The sequence below is a fragment of the Glarea lozoyensis genome (genome assembly GCF_000409485.1).
Source record: "Glarea lozoyensis ATCC 20868 chromosome Unknown GLAREA15, whole genome shotgun sequence".
In the NCBI taxonomy this organism is placed as follows: domain Eukaryota; kingdom Fungi; phylum Ascomycota; class Leotiomycetes; order Helotiales; family Helotiaceae; genus Glarea; species Glarea lozoyensis.
In genome coordinates this window covers 857397-884620 of record NW_007360989.1, presented here as the reverse complement: position 1 = coordinate 884620, position 27224 = coordinate 857397, and the positions used below count along the sequence as shown (strand labels likewise).

At 32.4% G+C, this 27224-nt stretch overlaps 2 protein-coding genes across 2 annotated transcripts; both read right to left on the bottom strand.

Annotated features, from left to right (window-relative positions):
- Positions 1–14599: 14599 nt before the first annotated feature.
- GLAREA_06100 (uncharacterized protein) lies at positions 14600–15241 on the bottom strand (the record flags this gene model as incomplete). Its single annotated transcript, XM_008081514.1, has 2 exons — positions 14600–14896; positions 14957–15241. 2 exons carry the CDS (start codon positions 15239–15241, stop codon positions 14600–14602), a joined length of 582 nt encoding a protein of 193 aa, XP_008079705.1.
- Positions 15242–15876: 635 nt separating this feature from the next.
- On the bottom strand, positions 15877–18337 carry GLAREA_06099 (uncharacterized protein; the record flags this gene model as incomplete). The annotated part of the gene is made up of 9 exons (XM_008081513.1): positions 15877–15945; positions 15993–16134; positions 16194–16397; positions 16445–16782; positions 16829–16899; positions 16967–17448; positions 17564–17711; positions 17785–17892; positions 18325–18337. The coding sequence occupies 9 exons, from the start codon at positions 18335–18337 to the stop codon at positions 15877–15879; spliced, it is 1575 nt and encodes a 524-aa protein (XP_008079704.1).
- Between the last annotated feature and the right edge of the window lie 8887 nt (positions 18338–27224).

Here is a 27224-nt window from a genome sequence, read left to right as displayed (position 1 = left end):
TTTTCTTCTAATAAGTTTATAGTCTAAGATTCTTTTAACTTTATACTTAGTATTAGGGTTTACTAGTTCTATTTCTATAACCGGAGCTAGTAGCGCTCTTAGTAGTACTAGTTCGAGGAGAGATATATAAAATACTAAAAAAATATTTATACTTTTTAGTAGAGCTAGTTTATAATTTAAAGGTCCTTTATACGTTTTAATTTTAAATAGTCCTAGTTTCTTATTATCTAGTTTATTACTTAGTTATTTTATTTAAATATTTTGTCTAACTAAATAAACTCTATCCCCCTCTCTTAGTATAGGCTCCTAACTACGTTTCTTATTATAGTAGGACGTATTTTGTTTTAAGATAAACTTAAGTTCTTTAATAAGTTATTTATAAAGAGAGAAAAGGTTATTAACGAGGATCCTTTCTATCTAACTATCGATAGATATATTATAAGGTTCTTAGAATACTATTTTCTTATAACTAAAGTTAGCTTTAAATAGTAATACTTATATTATCTCTATAGCTATACTATTATATAAGAACTAGGCTATTAGTAGTAAGGCGACCTAATTATCTTATTTATAGTTTATATAATACCTTAAGTATACTTTAACTACTTAGTTTATTCTTTTATTACCTCTATTAGTTTATAAATAGAACGATATTAATAGCTTTCGCTTTACTTCTAGGTAGGCGGTTACGGCCGTCTAGAATTTAAATATAAATAGTTTATCTCGGTCTAAGACTATTTCTTCTAGGGTACTATAGTCTATAACTACGTAATAGATAAAAGTATATACTAACTTCTTAGTAGTACTTAACTTCTTATAAGGTATTAGGATTATATACTTAGTAAGTCTTTCTATTATAACTAGGATCGCGTCGTATTCGACTTCTATTATTAGATCTCTTAATAGTAGAAGTTTAACAATAAAGTCCTATAATATTATTTTCTATAGTTTCTTTAGAATAAGTATTTGTCCTATAAGTCTATAAAGTATATAGTATATAGACTTATTCCGAATATAGGTATTATACTCGGTTACTACCTTCTTAACTAGAGTTTATAGCTTATCGATATAGTATTACTATTAGATTCTCTAGAGAGTTCTTCTTATTTCTTAGTAGCTATATTCCGGGGCTTTATAGAATTTCTAGATAAATTCCTTAGTATATAATTTAGATACCTTTAGTTTACTATCTTTATATCTAGACGTTTTCTTTAAAATATTAGGTTCCTTATCCTAGGTAGCTATAATTTTATTATACTATAGGCTACGTATCTTTATAAGAGTAGTAATTACCTTAGTATTAGGGATAAGGTTTCTGTTCTTATCTTCTTTTAAAATAGCTTACTTCTTATATACCTTATTATTCTTATACCCGGGCTGTCGACTTAGAGCGTTAGCTCTAGAGTTATCTTTTCTAGTAATATATTTAATAATAAGGTCGTAATAGGCAAGCTCCTCGGCCTATCTTACTATTCTCTAGTTATCTAGTTCCTTTAAGGTAAGAAATATACGTAGGTTCTTATAGTCTATATAGACCTTAACCGGGTATCTAGCTTCTAGAAGGTAGATCTTCTAATATTTTAATAATTTAACTATAGCTATAAGTTTCTTCTTATATATATTATAGTTCTATTTAGCTAGCGAATACTTCTCGGAGTAATAGGTAACGAGGTACTACTTTCCGGATTTGTCTAGTTATAGGTAGATAGTACTAATAGTAGTATCTAAGGTATTAGTCTTAATTCTACTTAGCTTATCTTTATCGAAACTTCTTATTACTAGGTTACTAGTAAACCTATCTTTTAGCTACTAGAAGGCGGCTTTCTCGAGTTCTCCTATAATAAATAATATATCTTTTTACGTAAGTCGCGTTAAGGGGGTCGCTATATTAGAGTACCCCTTAATAAACTATTAGTAGAAATTACCGAAACTAAGAAATAATTAGACGTCCTTAATATAGGTTAATTCTAGCTAATCTATAACTTATTAGATTTTCTCTAGTTTAATACTTATTCTCTTAGGTTTAATAATATACCCTAGAAACGTTATTCTCCGAACCCTAAACTTATATTTCCTTAGTTTTAACCTAGAGTCTACCTTTACTAAGGCCTCTAGGACTAAACGGACGTATTCTTCGTAATCCTCTTTATTTTCTAAATAGATAAAGAGGTTATTAAGATAGTAAATAATAAACTTACTAAGGTATTCTTATAAGATATTATCGTTCTACTTTTAGTATATTACCGGTATATTCTTCGCCTTAAATAGTATAACTAAAGGTTTATAGAGTCTAGAGGGTACTAGGAAGGCGAACTTTTATTCTTCGCCCTTCTTAATTTAGATTAAGTTAAAGACGTTCCTCTAGTCTACTTTTGTAAATATCTTAGCCTTAGCTAGCTTATTCTATAAGTACTAGGCGTTAGGTAGTAAATATCTATTAGCGATAGTAATATTGTTAACTCGTTAGAGGTCGATATAAGGCCTTCTATTATTGTCGCCTAATTTCGCGATAACTAGTATATTTAATACTATTAGTAATTTAGATTCTCTAATCTATTCTTTCTTAAGCGCTATTTTAACGTATTTCTCTAGCTCCTAGTAGTATTAAAACGGTAGTATCTTAAGGTTTTTAAAGAGTATTTCGTTTCTTCTTTAAAATTAATTTTATAGTTCTATAGTTAATATTTAGGTAAGGCTCAAAAGTCTTTCGGGTTTTCGAATACTTCTTATACTTCTAATACTATATAGGTATTTGTTTTTCTATACTCTTACTAGTATCCTATAGAGGACCCTCGGTTCTCTTAAGGTGTCCGGGCGCTTTAGAGGAGGTAGCGCTAACCTCTCTCCGGCCTTCTAGTTACTACGAACCCTTGTAGGTATATCTTCTATAGGTTACTATATTAGTATACTAGTCTATCTCCGGGTTATATTCTTAGAACTAGGGTATCCCTAAGATAGTCTCGTAGTTCTCTATATCCGAGATATTAAATTAGATATCTACTTTATATTTGTCTAAGGAGGATAGTTTAGAGGGGACTATAGCTTAGTCTACTACTTCTTTATTATAGTTAGTATTAGTTCTATCTACTAGTTAGAGTATATATAGTCTTATACTTATAATAGAAATATTTAATTCCCTTACTATATCGAGTAAGATAAAATTCCTAGTAGCCTCTAAGTCTAGTATAACTCGAATTTTCTTACTATAAATCTTTATTTCTACTATAATTTATCTCTAACTATTAGTTATATAAATCTTATATAGGTTTAAGAGGAACTCTATAACTTCTACGTCTCTTACTAAGTTAACCTAAACTTAGTAATAAGATTTCTAGACTTTTAGCCGGTAGGGCGTACCTATACGTAGTATATTTATATTAGGTATCGAGGCTTCTTGTTAGGCGAAGATAGGCACCTACCCTTCTACGAAGAAGGCTTATTCCTATAGTCGTCTTTTAGGATATTAGTTAATAATTTCCTAGATATCTCTAGGTTTAAGTAAGTCCGCTAGCTAAGGTAGCCGTATTAACAGGCCTAATAACTTAGTAGTTATTTTATTTATACCTTACTAAACAAATACTATTCTTTTAGTATTAACGTATACGACCTCGTAGTAGGTACTAGTCTCGGGATTTTTCTTAACTATCTAATTAGTTACTATAAAGTAGTAGCTATAACGTGTTTTCTAAAGGTTCCCTTTTATAGTAACCTTATTAAAGTACTAATATTCTTCTAGTTCTAGTTTAACCTCCCCTTACTCGGAATATAATAAGTCGCTATTCTCGGGGTCGACCGCGGGATAATAGCTATCTTCTAGGTAATATTTCTAGTTTACTAGTAGTTATATATCGTCTCAAGTTTCTATATAAGGAGGTAGGGTATTAGTACTAGAGTATACTAATATTAGTATAGTTCGAGCTACGCGGTATATTATAGCTAACTAGTATATAGTATTAAGCTACTTCCCCGGGCCTTTATAGTTTTCCTTATAGTAGGAGCTAGCTAGGTAACTAGATTGTCTATACTTATAATAAAGTCTCTTTTCTCGGCGTTACTATCTCTCCTTATCGGAGAGCTATCCCTATTATAGGGTTTTCTTAAAAGCCGCGTTTAATTACCTAGTATTACTACGTTATCTATAGTAACCCTTATAGTAATTATTAAGTTTTCTCTATTTCTTTTAGAACTCGTAAAGACGGTTATCTAGTTTAACTACCTCCTCGATTATAGTTACTATATCGTAGTAGACTTGTCCTTAGTATACTAGTTCTTCTCTAAGGTAGTATTTTAATTCTTACTAGAAGATCTCGAGTAACGCCGTAGTATCCTATCTAGTTTCGTTTCTGTAATATTAGAACTCTATAGTATATTAAATTACGGAGCCTATTTAGGTAAGGGCTAATAGCTTACGTATAGCTATTCTTTTAGCGTTAATATCTCTAAACATTCGTCGTATTTCTACCTTAAAACTCCTAAAATCTCTAAAGATCTTTTAGGTTATTACTATTATACTAGTAGGCTTATTATTATATTTAAAGTAGTCTCTAATAAAAGGTTAGATCTAAAGATAAGCGGTATCCTTAAGATATAACGAGGCCTATAGGACCTTATACTTCTCTTTACTAAACTAGTCTTTATTAAAGGCGAAGTAAAGTTCGGCCTAAATAAGAAACGTCTCTAACTTCGAGCGTTCTCCGGTATATTACTCGAGTAGTACTACCTTAAGTAGTACTACGTTTTCGACTGTAATATTTCTTTTGTCGTCGTCTAGTATACTAATATTATCGCGTTTCTTACTACTTCTCTAAGTTAAGTTAGTAGTAGGAGTAAGTTTAATACGACTAGCGGTTAGGCTAACGTTAGGTAGTAGGGTAGTTTTCTTACTAAATAAAGCTATTATTAATAATCGAGATATACTTAGAATAGGTACTTAAAGTATAATAATTTAGTTCTCTACCCGATAGTAGACTAGAGTATTATAGGGTTAGTATATAAGTAAGTACGTATAAGATTATTAGGTTATATACTCGAAGGTATATTTATTATAATAAGAGTAAGTTAAATAGATAATATACTATTACTATAGTAAGGTAAGTATAAAGCTCCTATTTAAGGAAATTATAATTATTATATAGGCCCTTCGTAGTAGGCCGGTCGACTCGGTCGCTAGTCGACTAAGTCGACAATCGCTCGAGTCGCTAGTCGACCTAGTCGACTATAATACGTAACTTTCTTTCTAACTAAGAAACTAGGGGTTAACTAACTATCTTACGGTTTACCCCTATAACCCGCGTAACAAATAAGTGACTTATAGTTCCTAAAACCTAGTAGTATCTAGGAGGGCGCTCCTAGAAACTCTCTCGCCCTAGGACACTTGTCCTAGGTTACGCTAGGTCCTAAGGGCTCTACTCTAGATCCGATTACGTCCTAAACCTAATACCCTAGGGCTCCCTCGACTCTAGAGTCGTAAGGTTTCTAGATACCGCGCACGTAATATAATAGGAGTTAAATACGACGCGATCCTAGTTATAATAGAAAGACTTACTAAGTATATAATCCTAATACTATATAAGGAGTTAAGTACTACTAAGGAGTTAGTATACGCCTTTATCCGGTACGTAGTTATAGATTACGGTACTCTAGAAGAAATAGTCTTAGACCGAGATAAGCTATTTATATCTAAATTCTAGACGGCCGTAACCGCCTATATAGGAATAAAAAGAAAGCTATTAATATCGTTCTATCTATAAACAAATAGAGGTAACGAAAGAATAAACTAAGTAGTTAAAGTATACTTAAGATATTATATAAACTATAAGTAAGATAATTAGGTCGTCTTATTACCGATAGTCTAGTTCTTATATAATAGTATAGCTATAGAGATAATACAAGTATCGCTATTTAAAGCTAACTTTAGATATAAGAAAATAGCGTTCTAAGAACCTTATAACGCGTCTATCGATAGTTAGGTAAGAAGGATTCTCGTTAATAACCTTTCCTCTCTTTATAAATAACTTATTAAAGAACTTAAGTTTATCTTAGAACGAAATATATTCTACTATAATAAGAAACGTAGTTAAGAGCCTACGCTAGAAGAGGGAGATAGAGTTTATTTAGTTAGACGAAATATCTAAATAAAACAACTAAGTAATAAACTAGATAATAAGAAACTAGGACTATTTAAAATTAAAGCGTATAAAGGACCTTTAAATTACAAACTAGCTCTACTAAAAAGTATAAATATCTTTCTAGTATTCTATATATCTCTCCTCGAACTAGTACCGCCTAGAGCGCTACTAGCTCTAGTTATAGAAATAAAACTAGTAAACTCTAACGCTAAGTATAAAGTCGAGAAAATCTTAGACTATAAACTCGTTAGAGGAAAACTATATTATCTAATAAAGTAGAGAGACTACCTATAATTAGAAAATACGTAAGAACTAACAAATAACCTTAACTACCCTAAGTAGCTTAAGAAGTTCTACCGATAGTATCTAGGTCTACCTAGAAAGACCTAAGATCGAAGTTCGGGTTAAGTAAGGATAGGTCGTACCTAGAGTAGTCGACGGGCGGGGTAGGGTAGGCTAGTAGCTATTCTATTTCTACTTCCCTCTCTTCTCGTTCCTTTTTCTCCTCTACCTTACGTTTTTCCTTCTCCTCTAGCTCCGCTATAAAGTTTAACCCGGAACGTATTAGATCCTTCTCGTACTCGTCTAGCTACTACTAGAGCTTACGTAGTCGAAGAATCTTAGCCGTAGCCTCCTATTAAGACTACTAGGCCCTCTCCTCCTTATCTTTTAGTTTTTACCTCTACTAGTCGATCGAAGACTAGTCTATTAAAGAAGGTATTTAATTTCGCGACTAGACGTCGTAGGATTTCTTTAGTCGAGTATACTTAGAATACTTGTTCGACTCGTTATCTAAGCCTAACGTAACGTACCGTCGCCCTAATCTTATATATCTAGAGTAAGGAGCTATTTCGTTACTAGTTCTCTCGATACGCTTAGTAAGTTCGATCTAGCGTTTATAGTTAATAGAGCGACGAGTAGTTATATTAAAAAAGAAGAGAGTCTATAGCCTTTAACCGACGCTTTCTTAGTCGTACTTAAGCGTATAGACCCGCTAGTCTAAATAGAGGATAGTATTACGAGTAGCGTCGGTCTCGGCGTCGTAATACTCCTAGGACTAAAGGTCCTAGGATTAGGCGAGGTTATAGGAATTAAGTAGTTCCTAAGACCGCCGTCTAATAGTTTAATTTAGTTAATATTAGCTATATTTAGGATAGCGGATAGGCCCCGGTTTTAGGGTACCGTTACGTAAGTAGCTAGGCCCAACTCTATAGGAGTTACGTAGGTGGCCGCTCGGTCGACTATATCGACCGTATCGACTACGTCGACTAGGTCGACTACGCCTACGTAGAGTATAAGGTAGAAAGTTCTATATAATAATTGTAATTTCCTTAGATAGGAGCTTTATACTTAACTACTTATAGTAATAGTATATTATTAGTTTAACTTACTCTTATTATAACGAATAGATCTCTAAATCTATAAGTAATAATCTTGTGCCTACTTCTTAATATACTAATATTACGATAACCCCAGTCTACCCCGGGTAGAACCGAATCGTTATAGACTATCCCTTATACCTCTATCTTTAATACTAAGCTAGATATTAGTAGTATTAAAATCCTAGGTTCTCTTACTTATACTTTAATCTCTAAAGAAGTAAGAAATAAACAAGAACTAGGTAAATTAGCTAATAAGGCTAATATAGGTATATTAGTAGGGTAGGAGTCTTCTAATAATTACTTAGTTTATATACCTAAGTTATAAAAGGTTATAAACACTAGAGACGTAATTATTAAAGAAAACTTAGTTTATAAAGAAGATTATCTTAAAGAAAATAAGATAAATTAAGATTATACTAAGTTACTAGAAGAAGAATCTAAAGACTATAGTTATATTAATAATAATATACGTAAAACACGTAATATTACTATTAATACTAAAGACAATATTAACTATAGTAAAGAAAATAACTCTAATACTAATATTAGAGCCGATTCTCCTACTAGACTAGATATCTTAGAGAAAACTATAGATTCTAGTAATAAAAGTACTAAAGAAAACGATAGTACTAAAGAAGATAATAGTACTAGCAAAGAATCTAGTAGCGAAGACGATATAGACGAATTAGATATTAACTATAATAAGTCTAAGGAATATATTATTTCTACTACTAGATCTAAGAAAAAAGCTAATATAGCTTTATTTAACTTAGCTTCTATAGCTTATTTAACCTCTAAAATAGAGGGCGATAGTAGTTATAGTAATAATACTTTAAATACCGAAACTAAGATTACTAGTAATACTAGTAATAAAGTCATTATTACTAAACCTAAAGATACTATTATTTTAGAGCCTAAATCTTATAAAGAGGCTATAAGTAGTAATAATACGTATAAATCACTATAGATTAAAGCTATACAAAATGAGCTTAATACCTTAAAAAGTAGTAATACTTAGGATATTATAACTACTAGCGATAATAGTATTAATAATATTAAACCTATTAAGACTAGATAGGTTTATAAGCTAAAAGAAGATAATAGTAAAAATACTATAGAGTTTAAAGCTAGATATGTAGCTAAAGGTTTTAAGTAAATATATGGCTAAGACTATATAGACTCTTACGCGGTAGTTATTAAGCAAATAGCGTGGAAAATACTATTCGCTATAGCTTTATATAATAACTACTATATCTACAAAATAGATATAGTTTTAGCCTTTATACAAGGTAATATAGATATAAATAAACTATATTTAACCTTACCCTTAGGTCTAGAATATATTAAACTAGATCCTAATATAGATAATAGTAAAGCTAAGTATTTACTATTAAATAAAGCTTTATACGGCTTAAAATAGTCGGCTAGAATCTAGTACTATACCTTAGTAGATAAACTAAGAGAATTCGGTTATAAACCCTTAAAAACCGAATCTTATATATTTACTAATAGTAATATAAATATATATATTTATATATACGTAGACGACTTAGCTATAATCGGACCTAATAAAGACGATATACAAGATCTTATTAATAGTATTAAAAAACACTTTACTATTAAGGAATTAGGTTTAATAAAGGATTACTTAAGAATCGATATTACTCGAACTAAGGATTTCTTAAAACTAAGTTAAAGTAAATATATAACTAAGATCTTAGAAAAATATAATATAACTAATTGTTACCCTATATATACACCTATAGACGCTAAGATAAAGATAGTACTAAATACCGAAATAGCTACTAAAGAAGAAACTAAGCTATTTTAAGGTATTATAGGTAGCCTATCATATATAGTACTAGGTACTAGACTAGATATAGCTTATTCTACTATTAAACTAGCTAGATTTGCTAGTAATCCTAGTAAAGAACACTTTATAGCTATAAAGAAAATACTAAGATATCTAAAAGGTACTATAGATTATAGTATTACTTATACTAAATCTAATCCTTATCTTAGTAGCTATTGTGATTCTGACTACGCCGGGGATATATATACCTCTAAATCTACTACCGGATATATATTCTATTTAGGCGAAGGGCCTATAAGCTAGAAATCTAAATTGCAGTCTATAGTAGCTTAAAGTACTACCGAGGCCGAGTATATAGCTATAAATACCGCCTCTAGAGAAGCTATATATATAATAGCCTTAGTTAAAGAACTAGGTTTTTATAAACAAAATAAGTTCCCTTTATATACCGATAATAACGGAGCTTTACTATTAGAGTATAATCCTATATACCACGAACGTACTAAACATATAGCGGTTAAATACTACTATATAAGAAATCTTATACTTAATAACTATATTATATATAAAATCGATTTTATATCTACCTTTATATACGGCGATATAGATACTAAGATAATATTAAATCTACCTAAAGGAATTAAAGAATATCTAAATATATATTCTAATATCGATACTAGTAATATATTACCATTACTAAATAAAGCACTTTACGGCTTAAAATAATCGGCTAGAATCTAGTATAATACTTTAATTAAAGTATTAAAAGAACTAGGTTATAAAACCTTAGAAAACAAATCTTATATATACTATAATAGTAATAGTAATATATATATTACTATATATATCGACGACCTAGCTATTATAGGTTTAGAAACTAGTAAAATACAAGATTTAGTTAAGAACCTTAAAAAACACTTTAAGATTAAGGAATTAGGTTTAATAAAAGATTACTTAGGAATCGAAGTTAATATAAGTAAAGATAATAAGACTATAAAATTAAGTTAAACTACTTATATTAATAAAATATCATATAAGTTTAACTTATCTAATATAAACCCTATTTCTACGCCTATAGATTCTAAAGTAAAGTTAGTTAATAACGATAAACAAGCTAGTAAAGAAGATATTAAGTTATTTTAATCTATAATAGGTTGTTTACTATACTTATTACTTTGTACTAGAGTCGATATAGCTTATTCTACTATTAAACTAGCTAGATTCGCTTCTAATCCTAGTACTATACACTTTACCGCTATAAAGCGTATACTAAGATACTTAAAGGGTACTAAGGATTACTACATTATATATAGTAATAACGGTAGTTAATATATTAGCGGTTATTATAACTCCGATTTTACCGGAGACTTAATTAACGCTAAATCTACTACCGGCTATATATTCTTTATAGCCGGAGGCGCTATTAGTTAGAAAACTAAGCTATAAATTATAGTAGCTTAAAGTACTACCGAAGCCGAATATATAGCTATTAACGCTACCGCTAAAGAAGCTATATATATAATAGCCTTAGTTAAAGAACTAGGCTTTTATAAATAAAATAAGTTTCCTTTATATACCGATAGTAGTAGCGCTCTACTATTAGGTTATAACCCTATTTTTCACGAAAGACTAAAACATATAGCGGTTAAATATTACTATATAAGAGACCTTATATTAAAAGGTACTTTAGACCTTATATATATATCGACAAACAATTAAAAAGCGGACGGCTTAACTAAAGCTTTAGATAAAAACAAATATCTAAGCTTTTTAAGACTTATAAACTATATTTAGTTTACTAAGCCCTTAGTTTTACTATAATAAGTTATATTTCAACTATATAACTAACTAGTAACTAAGGAAAACTAGTTATATTAGGAATATACTATTATAAGTTATATTATAACTTATACTATAACTTAAGAATCTAAGAAATACTTAAACTAAGTAAAATACTTAAAATAAGTAAAACACTTAAAATAAGTAAAATACTTAGTGTTAATATACTATACTAGTATAGAAACTAAGTATTACTTAAGTTATACTTAATATATACTGTATTAGAAACTATATTACTAGTAATATTAACTATTATTATAATATACTTAAAAAGGTTGGAATTAAGGTTTTTTACTACTTAAGTTAGTTTTCCTTAGAAAATAAGAAAAGAATAAAAATAAGATAAATATCTATTAAGGGGTAGTATTAGTTTTATATATAATATATAGTAATAAATACTTATATTATTCTCTTTCTATACTTAATTAGGTTAAGGCTTAGTAGTACTATAGTTTAAACTAAGTCTATATATTCTTATTATTTCTATTCGTTAGAGATAAGAATAGTAATGTAGTAAGCCTTAGTAATTTAGCCGGCATATAGGTGTGTGTAGCGCTATTTAATCTAATAGGCTACTTTATATAGTATAGATATCGGCACTTATACTATAGGCTAGTTAGATATCTAAAGATATCGGTAGTTATACTATAGGTCAATTAAATCCCTTAAGATATCGGCAATTATACTATAGGTTAATAGTTTAGCTTTAAAGCTTACTAATAACTTATTCTAAAGTTTATATATAGTTAGAAATCCCCTCTATAGTTTTAAGTTCTTTAAGTAAAATATATACTTTTTATATTTTATTAAGTTATCTAGTCTTTATTACGCTTTATCCTAAATTTTACCTTCTATACTCTATATAGAGTATAAGCTTTAGCGAGACTAGTTTTACGTCTATATATAAAAGTTACATAACTATATAAAAGTAAAGAAATAGTCTATAGTATTCTTAACTATTCTAAAGTACTCTAATATACTTCGAAGTACTCTAATATATTTCGAGATATTTCGAAGCTTTTTAATACTATAAAATATTAATTTACTCTTTTTATTTAAGTAAATTATACTTATTATTAATACTAAAAGCTAAAACTAAAGTATATACTTTAGAAGATATTAGAGTATATCTAAATAGTTTAGAGTACTTCTAATTAGTTTAGAAAAGTTTTTAAATAATACTTAAGTAAAGAACATTTTTTAATATATATTTAATATATAATTAAATAAACTTTATATTTTATAGTAAAGGCGTCTAAGTACTTATCCTCTAAGTTAAAAAATATATAATATATTTATTATAGAAATTTTATAAAGTAAATCTAATATTATCTAGTCTACTTTAATATCTAGATTACTAGATAGATTATATAGCTCGAGATATAGAACTAGAAGTTTAGAATAATAATAACTTACTAGTTATATAGTAATATACTTTAACTATCTATAGAAAGCTAGCTCTATTAGAGAGAAGATAATATTATAATTTATACTTTCTCTCTTATAAGATAGCTTACTAATAACTAGCTTACTACTACTATATCTCTCTTTTAACTTTTATAACTATAAGCTTAAATCTTTTTTAGTATAGCTCTTAATTAACTATTTATATAAGATAACTTTCTAATCTTTAGCTTAGCTTACTTTAAGTCTAGCTTACTATATAAGTTATATAACTAGTACTAAGACTCCTAATATCTCGCTTAATAAGTTATATATAGACTCTCTTACTTACGGCTTTATAAAAGCTTAACTACTATTAAAGTTCTTATCTTCTTTTTTTTTTTTTTTTTGTTTTATAATAGTATTATATTTATTTTAAGCTATACTTCTAAAGTTCTTAATTATAATGTATATAGAGATAATTTTTAAGTAAAAATAAAAGCTATTAACTTTTACTTAAATATATAAGCTCTCTAATAACTACTCTTATAAATTAAAAGATAAAAGTATAAACTTTAAGTATTTCTATAGTAGAAACCTTAGTTTAAAGATTTAATTATAAAAGATTATTTCTAAATTCTTTAATAAAATCTTTAACTTTAAATATATTTTAACTATTTTTAGTAGAGATAGTCTATAAGTCTTATTATCTACTAGTATACTATAAATCTAAGATAATTAAATACTATAAAAGAAGTTAATTTATTTATTTTTAGTATAGCTAACTAAGATAAAGACTAATACTAAGTTATATATATAAATATTTTATTAAAAATCTACTAAGTAATTATTTATTCTACTAAGTAAACCTTATAAGATATTAGATAAAGATATTATATAAAGTAAATCTATAGTCTTGTTCTTATAGTATAGTTTAAACTCTTTATTTATAACTACTTTTAATAGAAAGTATTATACTTTATAATAAGTATATTTTATAGTTATTACTTTAATTTACTATAGTATTTAATAAACTATAAATATAGACTAAAACGTAATTAGTATAATAATATTATAAATATTCTTCTTAACCTCTAGTTTAAGTTAAAATATAGCTACTTTAGCTATAAGTAAAACTATCTTCTAGATTTCTTTATTATTTAGATATAGAATTCGTAAGGTAAATGTTTTTAGTTTTTAAAGAGGTAGATAGTCTGTTAGAAGTTCGGCTGTAAAAGTAGAACTTAGGTTTTTAACTCTTTGAAGTCTACTATCTTCTTGTTATTATCGTCACATTTGTAATTTTGAAATGTTTTGAAGTGTTGATTGTTAGTTTCGTATTGTGTTTGTTGTAAATGTGGATTATAGTTACTGCGTAATGAAAAGAAGAAGTGAAGTAGCGGAGATAGAGCAACTATTGATACTTCTAGATTCCTGTCAAGGGTGATTCACGAAGCCATCGATATTCAGATATTAGACATTTTCATAGAGGATCACTCGGGCTGTCAAAGGATATTAGCAAGACTATTTATGAGTTTCCGGACATGAGTCCGTCTCAGCAGGACAAAGATCTGCTTCGGCGTGAGCTCATGGGAAGCCACAGATGATTAAATTGTAGTCTCATCCAAGAGTTGGTGAGTACATCTAAGCACACCACTGACAGCCCAGTACACCAATCCAGAGATGATTGCTTCCACGCTTCAGTTGACAAGATACTTGGTAGGGGATTCTCGATTGTGACACTTGAGAGTGACTAGGCTACAGTAAGAGCGAGATGTGTTCCTGCGCCAGCATTAGCTGAATCGGCGGCTGGGTACACACCATATGAGGAGTTATGTGTTACTTGCAGACATTCATCCTAGAAGACAAAACATATCCAATCCCAGGTCTGTCGGGATGATTTGAGAACACAACAATTGAATTAAATCATGTCAGAGCCTATACTTGTCGAGAAACCGTGTGAAGCGTCTACTAGCCGTATTATGGTCTACTACGCTTGAGTTGTAAGTAATGAGTTGATGAGTCGGTGGCATAGACGGGGTAAAATTTTCATCCTATATTCCAGGTTTTGCTAGACTTCCCTCGGCCTTGACTTTTGCCTCCATCTTTCTCCTCGCAGCTAAAATCATTTCCTCTTTCCTCCTTTGCATCAAGACCTGTCGTTCCCCTTTGTTTTGACTCCAGCCTTTCCTCTGCCCGTCCTCGTTGAACTCTTGCTCCGAACCAATCTTATCTCTCAGATTGTACCTCGTGATCAGATCTGGCTGTAACGGTTTTGACGTTGAATTCGACGTCGCTGTGCTAACAGGCGCGCTTTGAACTGGAAGAGGGGGCTGGAAACTCGGAGGAGGCTGGAAAGGGAGCCATCAGCATAACTCTTCCGTGCCACAGTGGAGTCACGAATAACTTACAGTTTCCAACCCTCTACCACTGAGAACTCTTTCCGTAGTCGCAGCAACATTGCCACCATTCCTTTGTAAATCCCACATGATGCTTCTTCTTGGAACCTGAGGAAACATTTGCTGAACCGTTTCCACATCCGCCTCCCTAGCCCTTACATTATGAGCGCTCGTTCTTCCTACATTACTTCCACCGGTCCCTTCTGCCGCTGCCCCAAAGTAGAAATATCGTATAGCGAGACCGCCGAGTAGGATGATTAAAAGGAGTTGGGGTACATTGATGGTTTGATCTGCCATGATAGTATTCGGTCGACCGACCGGTGGAGGAAGACGTCGTGAGCAGTGCCAAAAGAATGGTCGCAGAACGCTATCGATGAGACAGCCTGTGCCAGAGCAAGTTCTGTTGATGTCGAGCGAGGTGCAACGAGGTTAATGAACGGATCGTGTGGCGTTAGGCAGTGTGAAGCAAGATATTCACCTCACAGCTGGAACTTGGTATGACGGAGTTGTCCAACAAACGAGAAGAGGCATCATCACGTGAGAGATTCAACCCCGAGCCCGTCAATTAGCAGTAGTTAGGTAGGATCTAGTAGAACTCCCATGCAACAGAAGAATTTAATATGGAATTAGATTAGTCAAGTCTCACGCAGCAATTGTGTTGATATTGGATGGCTTCGGCGAAACAATTTATTAGTTTCTTGCGCTAATTATGGTTTAACTTTGTGTTGATATCCTTCACTATGTCTATCTCACAGGGTCACGATCAAAGTCATGTACTGAGAGAGATTCAATATGGCACATTCGTAATTCGCGATGGTGGCCCATCACAATAGAATCTGATGCCATTATCAGCAATATAGCTTGTACAGACTTGAATTCGATAGTCTTGTCCATTCCTTCCTGCACACGGTCGGACAGATAGCGACGTCAAGCTAGACAAGCCCACCCCGACCCCCGGTTGGTAGACTCTCGAGATCATCATAAATTAGTGTTAGTTCTCGCTATGTGAGGGTCAGTAAGTTTTCATAACTGATGGCATACCACCTACTCGTTCTCGCTGCCACAACTTGATATCAAAGAAAATGTAGTATCCTCTCTCCGTGCCATTGCCGAGTGTTTGTGGAACCATCATGTCATCTTTGGTCAGCCATTGCTGCAATTTCTTATGGTAGCGCCAATTACGAGTATGTCTATGTCATGGTCATGTCAGTTTGCCGGAAGCCAGTGAGGAAGACAAGTCGTGACCTACAACTCTTGAGCCGCCATAACTTGCTGCATATCACCCGGGTTGCTGTAGAACATGAAAATCAAAGCTTCATCATTGAAGTTCTGGATTTTTGTCTCCAAAGAATTTACGTTGTGTACACGATAGCAGTCGGGGATATCATAATGTGGAATGGAGGGCCTACTAGGCTCACTATCCCACAGGGAGTATATCTCGGTCGAGAAAGGTCTAACACGATTTAGAGAGATGACCGGAGACAGACAAGGACGACTTACTCGGATGAGTTTAGGTCAAAGCCAAGATTGGTGATGTTGGAACCGTTAACGAGGGCGGAGTAGTCCGGGAAGTTGTTCATCATGAAAGACCATCCTTTTAAACCCCAGCGATCGCTGTCAGACATATGGGATAACGGATCCTGAACTTCGGGACTGGGGTCATCGGAATCGTCGTGTAATGCTTGAGAAGTGCCCTCGGCCCCTTGAGATCGTCGTACCGGGTTCTCATGCTGCGGAGATGCGCCATCGGGCTGAGATACTGCACCGAGACTCATGTTAGATTGTGCGTCCTTTTCATCGTGTATCACACTGGTAGGAAAGTTCGACTCCGTAAAGGTCTTAGATTCTTTAGCTTGGGCACCTTTTAACTTGCGATTCACCTACGGTTCCATCCTCCCCTGCTCCACCATGATGTGTTCGGCCACTCTGTATTGGCGATCTCGAATTAGAAATGGCTTGAAAGCGACCCGTGTCAGCCAAATTACACAGTGATGGAAAACAAACTTTAAAACAGTGACCGACCTGACAGGCTTGTGGGAGATGCAACTCTGTTACCTAGTCTGCTACTCCCAGACAGCGCATTCAGTAATCCGTTATTACGACTGGTCTGAGGTGGATTTGTAGACCCGAAGCCTAGTCCGGTCGCTTGGCTTGAGAACCCGGAATTTTGCATTATATTTGAACCTCGATCTGAGCCAATGTCACCGTTGGCGTTACGGTTCAAAGGGGGGAACTCGTCGACGTTGTTTGACTGCGAAGCCTGCCCGACTGCATTCTGATTACCAAATCTAAATCCACCCTGACTACTGGATAGTTGCGAGTTTGCACTGAATAGGTCGTCTGGCTGCTGCTGTGCTTGTTGCTGTGAGTTTAGTTGCTGCTGCGCTGAAAGAGCCGCCTGTTGCAGCCGCAAATTCCCAGATGACGCGACAGTCCTACTTCCTGGAGTAGCCCAAGTTGATTGGCTTGGTTGAGGTTGGTTGTTTGATAACGTTGGAAATTCTCTGTTACTAAGGGTTAGCAATCTACAATGCGATATGCAATGAAATTGGCGTCAAGCTGCGGCGCGTATATCGCTTTCCGTCGAAACGAACAGGTACATCCGGTCCTGGCACTCACGATAGGTCCAAGGGCGCTGCCGACTGTGAAGAGGCTCCAATTGTTTGTGCAAAGCTTGTTATAGGTCCATTCGTCTGTCGAGAGGCTGCCAAACCTGCATTTCCCATCGGTACTCCGCCACCAAATGCCCAAGTTGCACCATTGCTCGCTATAGTCAAAGTCAGTGCCAACACCTCTATCGTCCTCATGCCACGGCACAAGCCTCAAGGAATATCCCATACGCATCTTTGCACCCTGAGGTAATCTGCCTGAGACGTTTCGATTCTGTGGTAGTTGTTGCTGACTTGGGAACCCATTCGGTAGGCCGCGAAGGGCTTGTGGTCCAACAGCTATACATTTAATTCACCAGTCAGTAATGATTTAGTCCACGCCCGCCGCAGTGATTGAGGATCGATGTTCGTGATGGAGGCAACAAAAGAAGTCATCATCCAGATTGTACACCCTTCATGTGTCCAAAGAGGTAGGCTATGTACTAGAAATTTCGAGTGTACGGTGGCTCCGCAGGCTCGGTTCGACATCAACTGAAGTCGTTCGCTGTTCGAATTGTAGATCGATCGGCGCGTTCAGTGAACAGAGGTGCTATATTATGCTATGTGTACAACGAATCGATGGCGAAGAGAAAGGAGACGCCTTGATGTTGGACACAGAGGCTAGGTTTATACAGTCCCAAACCATAATGCGCCTGGCATATGGCTGACCACAAACAGAGTCCAAAAATGTTCGGGACCGGAAGCGAAAACAACGACAATTGATGAGCATACCTGGTCGATTCATGACTGTTGTATTTCGTGCCGAGTCGCTAAATGACCTGGAAGTATTTGAGTTGTGAAAACTATCGCGAGGTGAGGCAGGAGGCTATAATTCGATGTACAGAAACTGTAGGCGTTGACCCAACGCGCTAGGGTCACCGCACTTAGCGCCTCAGATCCCAGGCATCAATGTTATTTTAGCAGCGTACCCGCTTTAACACTACCTCGCGGTGGACATTAAAAGTGGCAGTCCGTGCATTTTGTTACCCAAAAACACAACTTTTCATAATTAATTATAAAATAACTACGAATTATATAGTCTTATAATTTAGAGTATAGATAGATTAATACTTTAGATTTAGAAATATCGACTTTATTTTAAGTAACTTTATTTATAACTTATCTAAGAAGAGGCTACCGGTAAACAAAATAAGAAGTTATCCTTCTTACCGTAGTTTTACCGGCCGAAAAATATTTACCTAAAGAACTACGTTAATTCTATAAGGATTTAATATTTATAATTAAAGAAAAGTATATATTACTAGAATTTAGGTACTTCTTTCTAAGTAGTTATAATTTTAGAATTATACGACAAAAATTTCGTATACTATTACTTATCGAAAGTTATGTTTTTAGGTAACAAAATTGTAACAATTTAGTTCTACCCGGGGTAGACTAGAGTTATTGTAAGGTTAGTATATAGAGAAGTAGGCGTAAGACTATTATTTATAGATTCGGAGATCTATTTATTATAATAAGAGTAAGTTAAATAGATAATATACTATTACTATAATAAGTTAAGTATAAAGCTTCTACCTAAGAAAATTATAGTTATTATATAAAACTTCTTACTCTACTTAAGTTCGCCGGTTCGCTAGTCGAACTAGCGAACCTCTATTTAGTTTACGAGTTTACTAGTTAAACTAGCGAACTTTCCTAATTACGTAATAGAGCCTAAAACCGGGGCCTACCTACTAACCCGATTATAACTAATATTAACTAAATTAAGTTATTAGACAGCGGTCCTAAGAACTACTTAATTCCCGTAACTTTACCTAATCCTAGAACTTTTAGTCCTAGGAGTATTATAAAGCCGAGGCCGATACTACTTATAATACTATTCTCTATTCGGACTAGTAGGTCTATACACTTAAGTACGACTAAGAAATACGTCGGTTAAAGGCTATAGACTTCTCTTCTTTCTAATATACTACCCGACTATATAACTAAACGTTTTAATACTATAGCCCTTAGTAAATAAATTAATCTAACTAGAAAGAAGATAGCGTCTTACTCTCGTTATAAAAAGGCGAGAAAAGAGTATATAGTCTCTCGAGACCTAAAATATAGTTATTATAGTATCTATATATCTTCTAGTAAGTTGTAACGATTCGGTTCTCTACCCGATAGTAGACTAGAGTATTATAGGGTTAGTATATAAGTAAGTACGTATAAGATTATTAGGTTATATACTTAAAGGTATATTCGTTATAATAAGAGTAAGTTAAATAGATAATATACTATTACTATAGTAAGTTAAGTATAAAGCTTCTATCTAAGGAAATTATAATTATTATATAGGCCCTTCGTAGTAGGCCGGTCGACTTAGTTACTAGTCGACTAAGTCGATAATTACTCGAGTCGCTAGTCGACCTAGTCGACTATAATATATAACTTTCTTCCTAACTAAGAAACTAGAGGTTAACTAACTATCTTACGGTTTACCTCTATAACCCGTGTAATAAATAAGTAACTTATAGTTTCTAAAACCTAGTAGTATCTAGAAGGGCGCTCCTAGGAACTCTCTTGCCCTAAGACACTTGTCCTAGGTTACGCTAGGTCCTAAGGGCTCTACTCTAGATCTAATTACGTCCTAAACCTAATACTCTAGGGCTCTCTCGACTCTAGAGTCGTAAGGTTTCTAGATACTACGTATATAATACTACCCTCTATTCGGACTAGTATATTCTTATACTTAAGTATAACTAAGAAATAGATTATATAGTAGCTATAGACTTTCTTTCTTTCTAATATACTACTTAAAAGAATAAACGATCGTCGCTATATTTCCTTAGAAAATTTAATCGAAAAGACTAGTAAAAGAAATATAGCTCCTTACTCTTATTACGAGAAGAGTAAGTATCTATATATTACGCCCCGCGATATAAAGTTGTCTCGATATACTAAGTATACTTATTAGGGTAAGACTTATAACGTCTACTAAGTTAATAGAATACTTAAAGTTTTCGAGTAAGAATCTCTAGAAAATAAGAGGCGAAAGGTATACACTTTAAAGAGGTAAGAGATAGCCTATCTATAAGAGGCGTCCGCCTAATTATAGAGGCTTAAAAAGAAAGAGGATACTCTAGATAAGAAAGAGTAGAGAATAATTATAGCCGGTCTTAACTCGCTAGACGAGTTAGACGAGTTAGAGAAGAGAAAGTAAAAAGAAAAGAAGAAGAGAGAGAGAGAGAAGAGAGAAGTAGAGGTAGAATAACTACTAACCTACTTTACCTCGCCTAATAACTTCTCTACTTATAATTCGTCGCTACTCGATCTAAATTTCGATTCTAGGTCTTTTTAGGAGGCCCTAGATACTAGTAGTAGAACTTCTTAAGCTACTCTAGGTAGTTAAGGTTATTTATTAGTTCTTACGTATTTTCTAATTATAGGTAGTCCTTTTATTTTATTAGATAATATAGTTTTCCTCTAATAAGTTTATAGTCTAAGATTCTTTTAACTTTATACTTAGTATTAGGGTTTACTAGTTCTATTTCTATAACTAAAGCTAGTAGCGCTCCTAGTAGTACTAGTTTAAGAAGAGATATATAAAATACTAGAAAGATATTTATACTTTTTAGTAGAGCTAGTTTATAATTTAAAGGTCCTTTATACGTTTTAATTTTAAATAGTCTTAGTTTCTTATTATCTAGTTTATCGCTTAGTTATTTTATTTAGATATTTCGTCTAACTAAATAAACTCTATCCCTCTCTCTTAGTATAGGCTCCTAACTACGTTTCTTATTATAGTAGAACGTATTTTGTTCTAAGATAAACTTAAGTTCTTTAATAAGTTATTTATAAAGAGAGAAAAGATTATTAATAAGAATTCTTTCTACCTAACTATCGATAGATACGTTATAAGGTTCTTAGAATACTATTTTCTTATAACTAAAGTTAGCTTTAAATAGCGATACTTATATTATCTCTATAGCTATACTATTATATAAGAACTAGGCTATTAGTAGTAAGGCGACCTAATTATCTTATTTATAGTTTATATAATACCTTAAGTATACTTTAACTACTTAGTTTATTCTTTTATTATCTCTATTAGTTTATAGATAGAATAATATTAATAGCTTTTACTTTACTTCTAAGTAGATAGTTACGGCTATCTAGAATTTAGATATAAATAGTTTATCTTAGTCTAAGACTATTTCTTCTAGGGTACTATAGTCTATGACTATATAATAAATAAAAGTATATACTAACTCCTTAGTAGTACTTAACTTCTTATAAGGTATTAGGATTATATACTTAGTAAGTCTTTCTATTATAACTAGAATCGCGTTATATTTAACTTCTATTATTAGATCTCTTAATAGTAGAAGTTTAATAATAAAGTTCTATAATATTATTTTCTATAGTTTCTTCGGGATAGTATAATAGGGCAGACTTATTTCGGGTTATAGTTATTCTATTTCGGGTTTATATATTAGCTCGTTACTAGATAGCTTCAAAATATTATCTTCTTTACTTATTAAAACCTACCTCTTTTATTATCTTAGTTATTTATATTTACTATATACTAGATTATATACATCCCCTCGTTTATATTAGTAACCTATATAGGGAACGCTTTAGTAATACTTATTTAATTATTATATTAAGAAGTTATAGAGTTTTATAAGTAAAGAATTTTATACTTATCTATTAATTAACCTCTTAATTTAAAGCTAAAGAGAGAGTATTTAAGAGCGGCGAGACTCGTTTAACCCTAAATAATCTAGTTTTAAGTAGCTTAAGAACTAGTAAGGTTAAGAGTAAAAGGGTAGTAGAGACTTATTTCGGTATACCGGATTAGGAACTTATACTTTCTAAAATAGCTAAGAGGGCTAATATTAGGCGGAAGAGGCAATTTCCGGAGGTTTTAGATTACTTAGCTACGTAATAGAAGCCCGGAGGGAATTATATATATAGCTAGTCGCCGCCTATATCTAACGAGTCCCCGGCGGCCGAGGGCTTTAGAAAAATAGGAATAACCTTAATTCGATAAACTAGTTTACTCCTTCTTAATCTAATACTTTTACTAATCTTAAACCTAAATAGAATCGTCTATAACTTAATAAGTATAAACCTAATAAGTAATTTATATAAAGAAATAGAGAGACTTAACAATATTACCTATAACGCCTTACTATCGCTACCTTTACTAATACTAAGAACGTCTATTCTAGAAGTTAGAGTTTATATAGTAAGTATATTCGATACTATAGGCTCCTTAATAACAGTACCTACTACGGTAGTTACGCTAATTTTACGTATAGTATTACTAATACCTTAACTAGGAGCGGACGGGTTCTATATCTTTAATAGTATAAATATTACTACTTTCCTTAATTATTACAAAGACCTCTTTAACGATAATAGCCGAATAGACTAAGATAAGCTTAATCGGATTAACCGCTACTATAATCTCGAGCGTAGTTAAACGATTTAAAGTCTACTAGGCTATATTTCGAAGGATTAGAAAGAATTAAAGAAGGATATAAAGTACGAGTTTAAGGGCTATAATACTATATAGATTATAAACTTAATTATATTCTTAGAAAAGCTAAAGAATAAGAAGCGGTAGATAGGACTAGATATAATAGTATACGTTAAGTAATTTGTAAGAATCTCGAGGATTTTAAAGAATAAATATATAATCGAGGAGTATACTAGAAGTCGTTAGTTCTTATAGGGCCTACCTAAACCGCTAAGAGTAAAAGTAATTAGTAAGAATAAGGTGTCCTCTAACTACCCGAAGAAGATTATATTTAATAAGCTAGTTAAGACGGCTATAAGCCTTATAAACGCTAAGAAAAATATTAAGGAGTTCTCTAATAATATAGAGACTATACTCGGTATAGAGGATATTATTAGCTAACTAAGAGAGGGGAAGGCGAATAAGCCTTCTAAGGTTAAAATAGAAGTACCGTCGGAGGTAAGCTATATAACTAAAGTACTCGATAAGAAGGTTAATAAATTAGCCGAAGTATTTTAAAAGATAGTTTTAAGTTTTAGTATATAATTAGGTTAATAATAGTTTAACCCGGCTAGGGGCCTAAATTAGAACGGCGTATATCTAATTTAGAATTAGAACTATAGACTACTTAGGTCGTAGGCTCTATATCTAAATATATAGAGAATAAGTATAGTTAACGTTAATATAGCTAGAATTAGTTAGAGTAGCTATTATTAGTATTACTTAGCGATAGATTATATACGTAGAGAGTACGTAGAGTTTAGAATAGATATCGAGAGAGGGCTAATATACAAATATAAAGGTAAGGTATACCTTAGTAGGGCCGGAGACGGAGGAAAACAACTTTAGGTGCCTAGGGATAGAGTAGGAATAGATACTATTCGACAAACCCCCGCGGCTATTTAGTTCTTCTAGAATACTTAAAACTAGGAAAATATATAGAGGCAAGCCTAAGTAAGTAGCCCCTCGGCGGCCTAGGACTTACTAAGGCCGACAGAGATCCTAAAGAACTCTAACTTAGAGAGGTCTATTAATTATAATAGAGACCTAACGTATAAGGCAAACGTTAACTCGGTAGAAGTAATAGAACTAGATAATTCTAATCTAGAGAAAGATAAATTAGGGTTAGTCTCTATATATATAGTAGCTCGGGATAAAGAGGTCGATAAAGAGAAATAGAAGAACCTAAAGAAGGCGTTAAGGGATAGGGTTAATAAGGAAAAGAAGCTAGCGGCTCTAAGGATCTCTAGGATTAGTAATCTATACGTTCCGAGAGTAGAAGAGGTAGATAAGAAAGAGGAAGTAGAGGAAATAGAGCTAGATAAAGAATAAACTAAGTAAATACTTAAGTTAGAGCTATAGATAGTACAAAAAATAGAGAGGTATTTAGATATCCTTAAGAAAGAGGCTACGCCTCTAGATTTACTAAATAAGATCTTAAACGCCCTAGTTTAAGGAATAACTACTAGAGAGGTTTTAGCTAATTCGGATATTTTATAAAAGCTATTATTTAAAAATATACTTATAGTAATACTAAAGGAAAAGGCGATAAAGAGTAACAAAGCTAATATAAGTATAATTAAGGAAGTAACTATAGAGTCTACCTTTATTAAGGAGGTACTTAGACCTTATACTATTAAAGTACTAAGAGTTAGAGTTAGGATCGAGAATATTAAGATACTCGCCTTACTCGATACCGGTTCCGATATTAATATTCTATCTAGCTATATCTCTAAGATAGCCGGTCTCGTAATATATTCTAATCCGATACTTAGAATAGTTAGTTATATTAGTAAGAGGGTAAGATTTAGTAGGGTTTATAAAGATATTACTATTCGAATAGGCTCGGTTAACGTTATATAATACTTATTTACCTTAAAGGATAGGACGAATAATCTTATTCTAGAAATACCTTTTATTATTTTAGCTCTTGTGTTCTTCTCTTATAGGGATAGCTACTAGTTTACTACTATCGTAAATAACAAATATACTAAGTAGGTTTCTCTTAGGGTAGTAAAGATAATTAATAAGATTAGAGAGGATCGTATTTTCCTAGGAAAAGATTAGCTAGGCCTATTAGGACGGATAGGTATAGTAATAAAGTAGTCTATATTAGGTCGTTAAGGGTAGTAGGATTTTAGGACCCTAGGGCGGCCGAGATATTATTAGAAGGCGATTATATAGAGACTTTTAAGCCTACTATTAATAGAAGTAGTTCTTTTATTTTAATATTACATAAAACTAATTTAATCTTATTATTATAAGCTAGTACTATCTTTCCTTTTATTAAAAGAGTAGAAGTTTTTAGCGTATATAAGAAGAAGGTAGATAAAGTAGTTCTAGTTATTTAAGGGGTATCTAATAGATCTATACCTAGGGGAAGGAGCGATTAGAAGTAGTAGAAAATAGAGGAGGAGAAGAATAGGGGACTAGTAGAACCGGTAAACAAGTATAATAGGTTTCTTATCCTAAAGTTCTCGGATATTCCTAGGGAGTCGAGACTAACGCCTAAGTAAATAAAGAAGATATTACTTAGGGAAGAGCTATTACTAAGGGAAAGGAAGCTAATATTTAAGTTTATATTTTAAAGAGAGAAAGGCTTTACCTAGGAATTCTCGGAGTATAGTCGAATATTAGAAGAGGTTATACCCTCTTAGGAAATTAGGACTATTCTATACGACGCCTAGTAAGCTAAAGGCTTCCCTATTCTAAAGTACCTTTAGGAAAAGGTTAATAAGATATTTAAGGATCGGATAGCGGCTAGAGTACTCGAGCCTATATATAGCCCTTATAGGAACTAATAGTTCCTAGTTAAAAAGAAGAATAGAGACTATAGAATAGTAGACGCTATAATAAAGTATAATACTATTATAATCCGGGACGCTAATTTGCCTCTAAATATCGATAAGATCTTAGAAGAGTTTACTAGGTACTAGATTACTTCGCTAATTAATTTCTTTTCTAGCTACGACTAAGTTACCCTAGTAGAAAATAGTAGAGATATTACTACGTTTATAACTCCGCTTAGGCTACTTAGATATACAACACTAGTTTAAGGGGCTACTAATTTAGTTACCTAGTTCGTTAGGGTAGAGACTAAGATTCTTAGAGACTATATTCTAAGTCGAGCTAGGATTTTTATTAACAATATTTCTATTTTTGGCCTAAGGTCGAGATATAATAAGAAAGAGGTTATTCTAAGAGTACGCCGCTTTATCTAAGAATATATTACCGACCTTAATATAGTACTAGCCGACATCGAGCGGGCTAGAGTAATAATAGGTTCTAAGTCGCAATTTAGAGTAGCTAGTATTAAGCTAGTAGGTTTTGTCTATACCGTAGAGAGTAGATCCCTAGATAGTAATAAAGTAATTAAAATAATCGATTAGCCGAAATATATAAGTTAGACGGAAATTCGGGCCTTTATTAGCGTTTATATTTATTATTATATCTAGATTATTTATTTCGTAGAGAAGGCTAAACTACTCTACCGGTTACTACGTAAAAGGGTAGATTTCGTTTAGAGTAAGCTTTAAGATAAAGTAATAGACAAGCTAAAGCTAGCTTTAATTTCTATACTAGCCTTAGTATAGATAGATGTCAAAGGTAGCCTTATTATCTTAGTAGTTAACGCTAGCTTAAAAGGCTAGGGAATAGTTCTAATATAGAAAGACGAGAATAAGAAGCGCTACCCGTCTAGGTATAATAGTAGAACCTAGAGCCCGGTAGAGTAGAATTATAATACTATAAAGTAAGAGTATAGAGAGGTCTTAAAGGTACTTAAGAAGGTCCGGAATTAGCTTTATAGGGTTTACTTTCTATTAGAAATAGATACTATAGTTCTAGTCTTCTAACTTAATTAATCGGCTTCGGATTTACCTAGGGCCTTAGTTACTAGATAGCTCGCCTAGATCCGGCTATTCGACTTTAAGGTAAAGTATATTAAGAGAATAAAGTATACTATAGTAGATAGGTTATTACGAAGACCGGCTATAGAAGAGGAGTTAGCGGAGGAAGCCCTAGAAGAAGATATCGACAACTTTATCGACGTAAAGCTCGAATATACTCGAGCTATTCCTTACTTTAAAGTATAGGTTTACCTAGCTACTATCGAAGACTATCTATAAGGGGACTAGTCTTTAGATTCTAAGCTAATTACCTA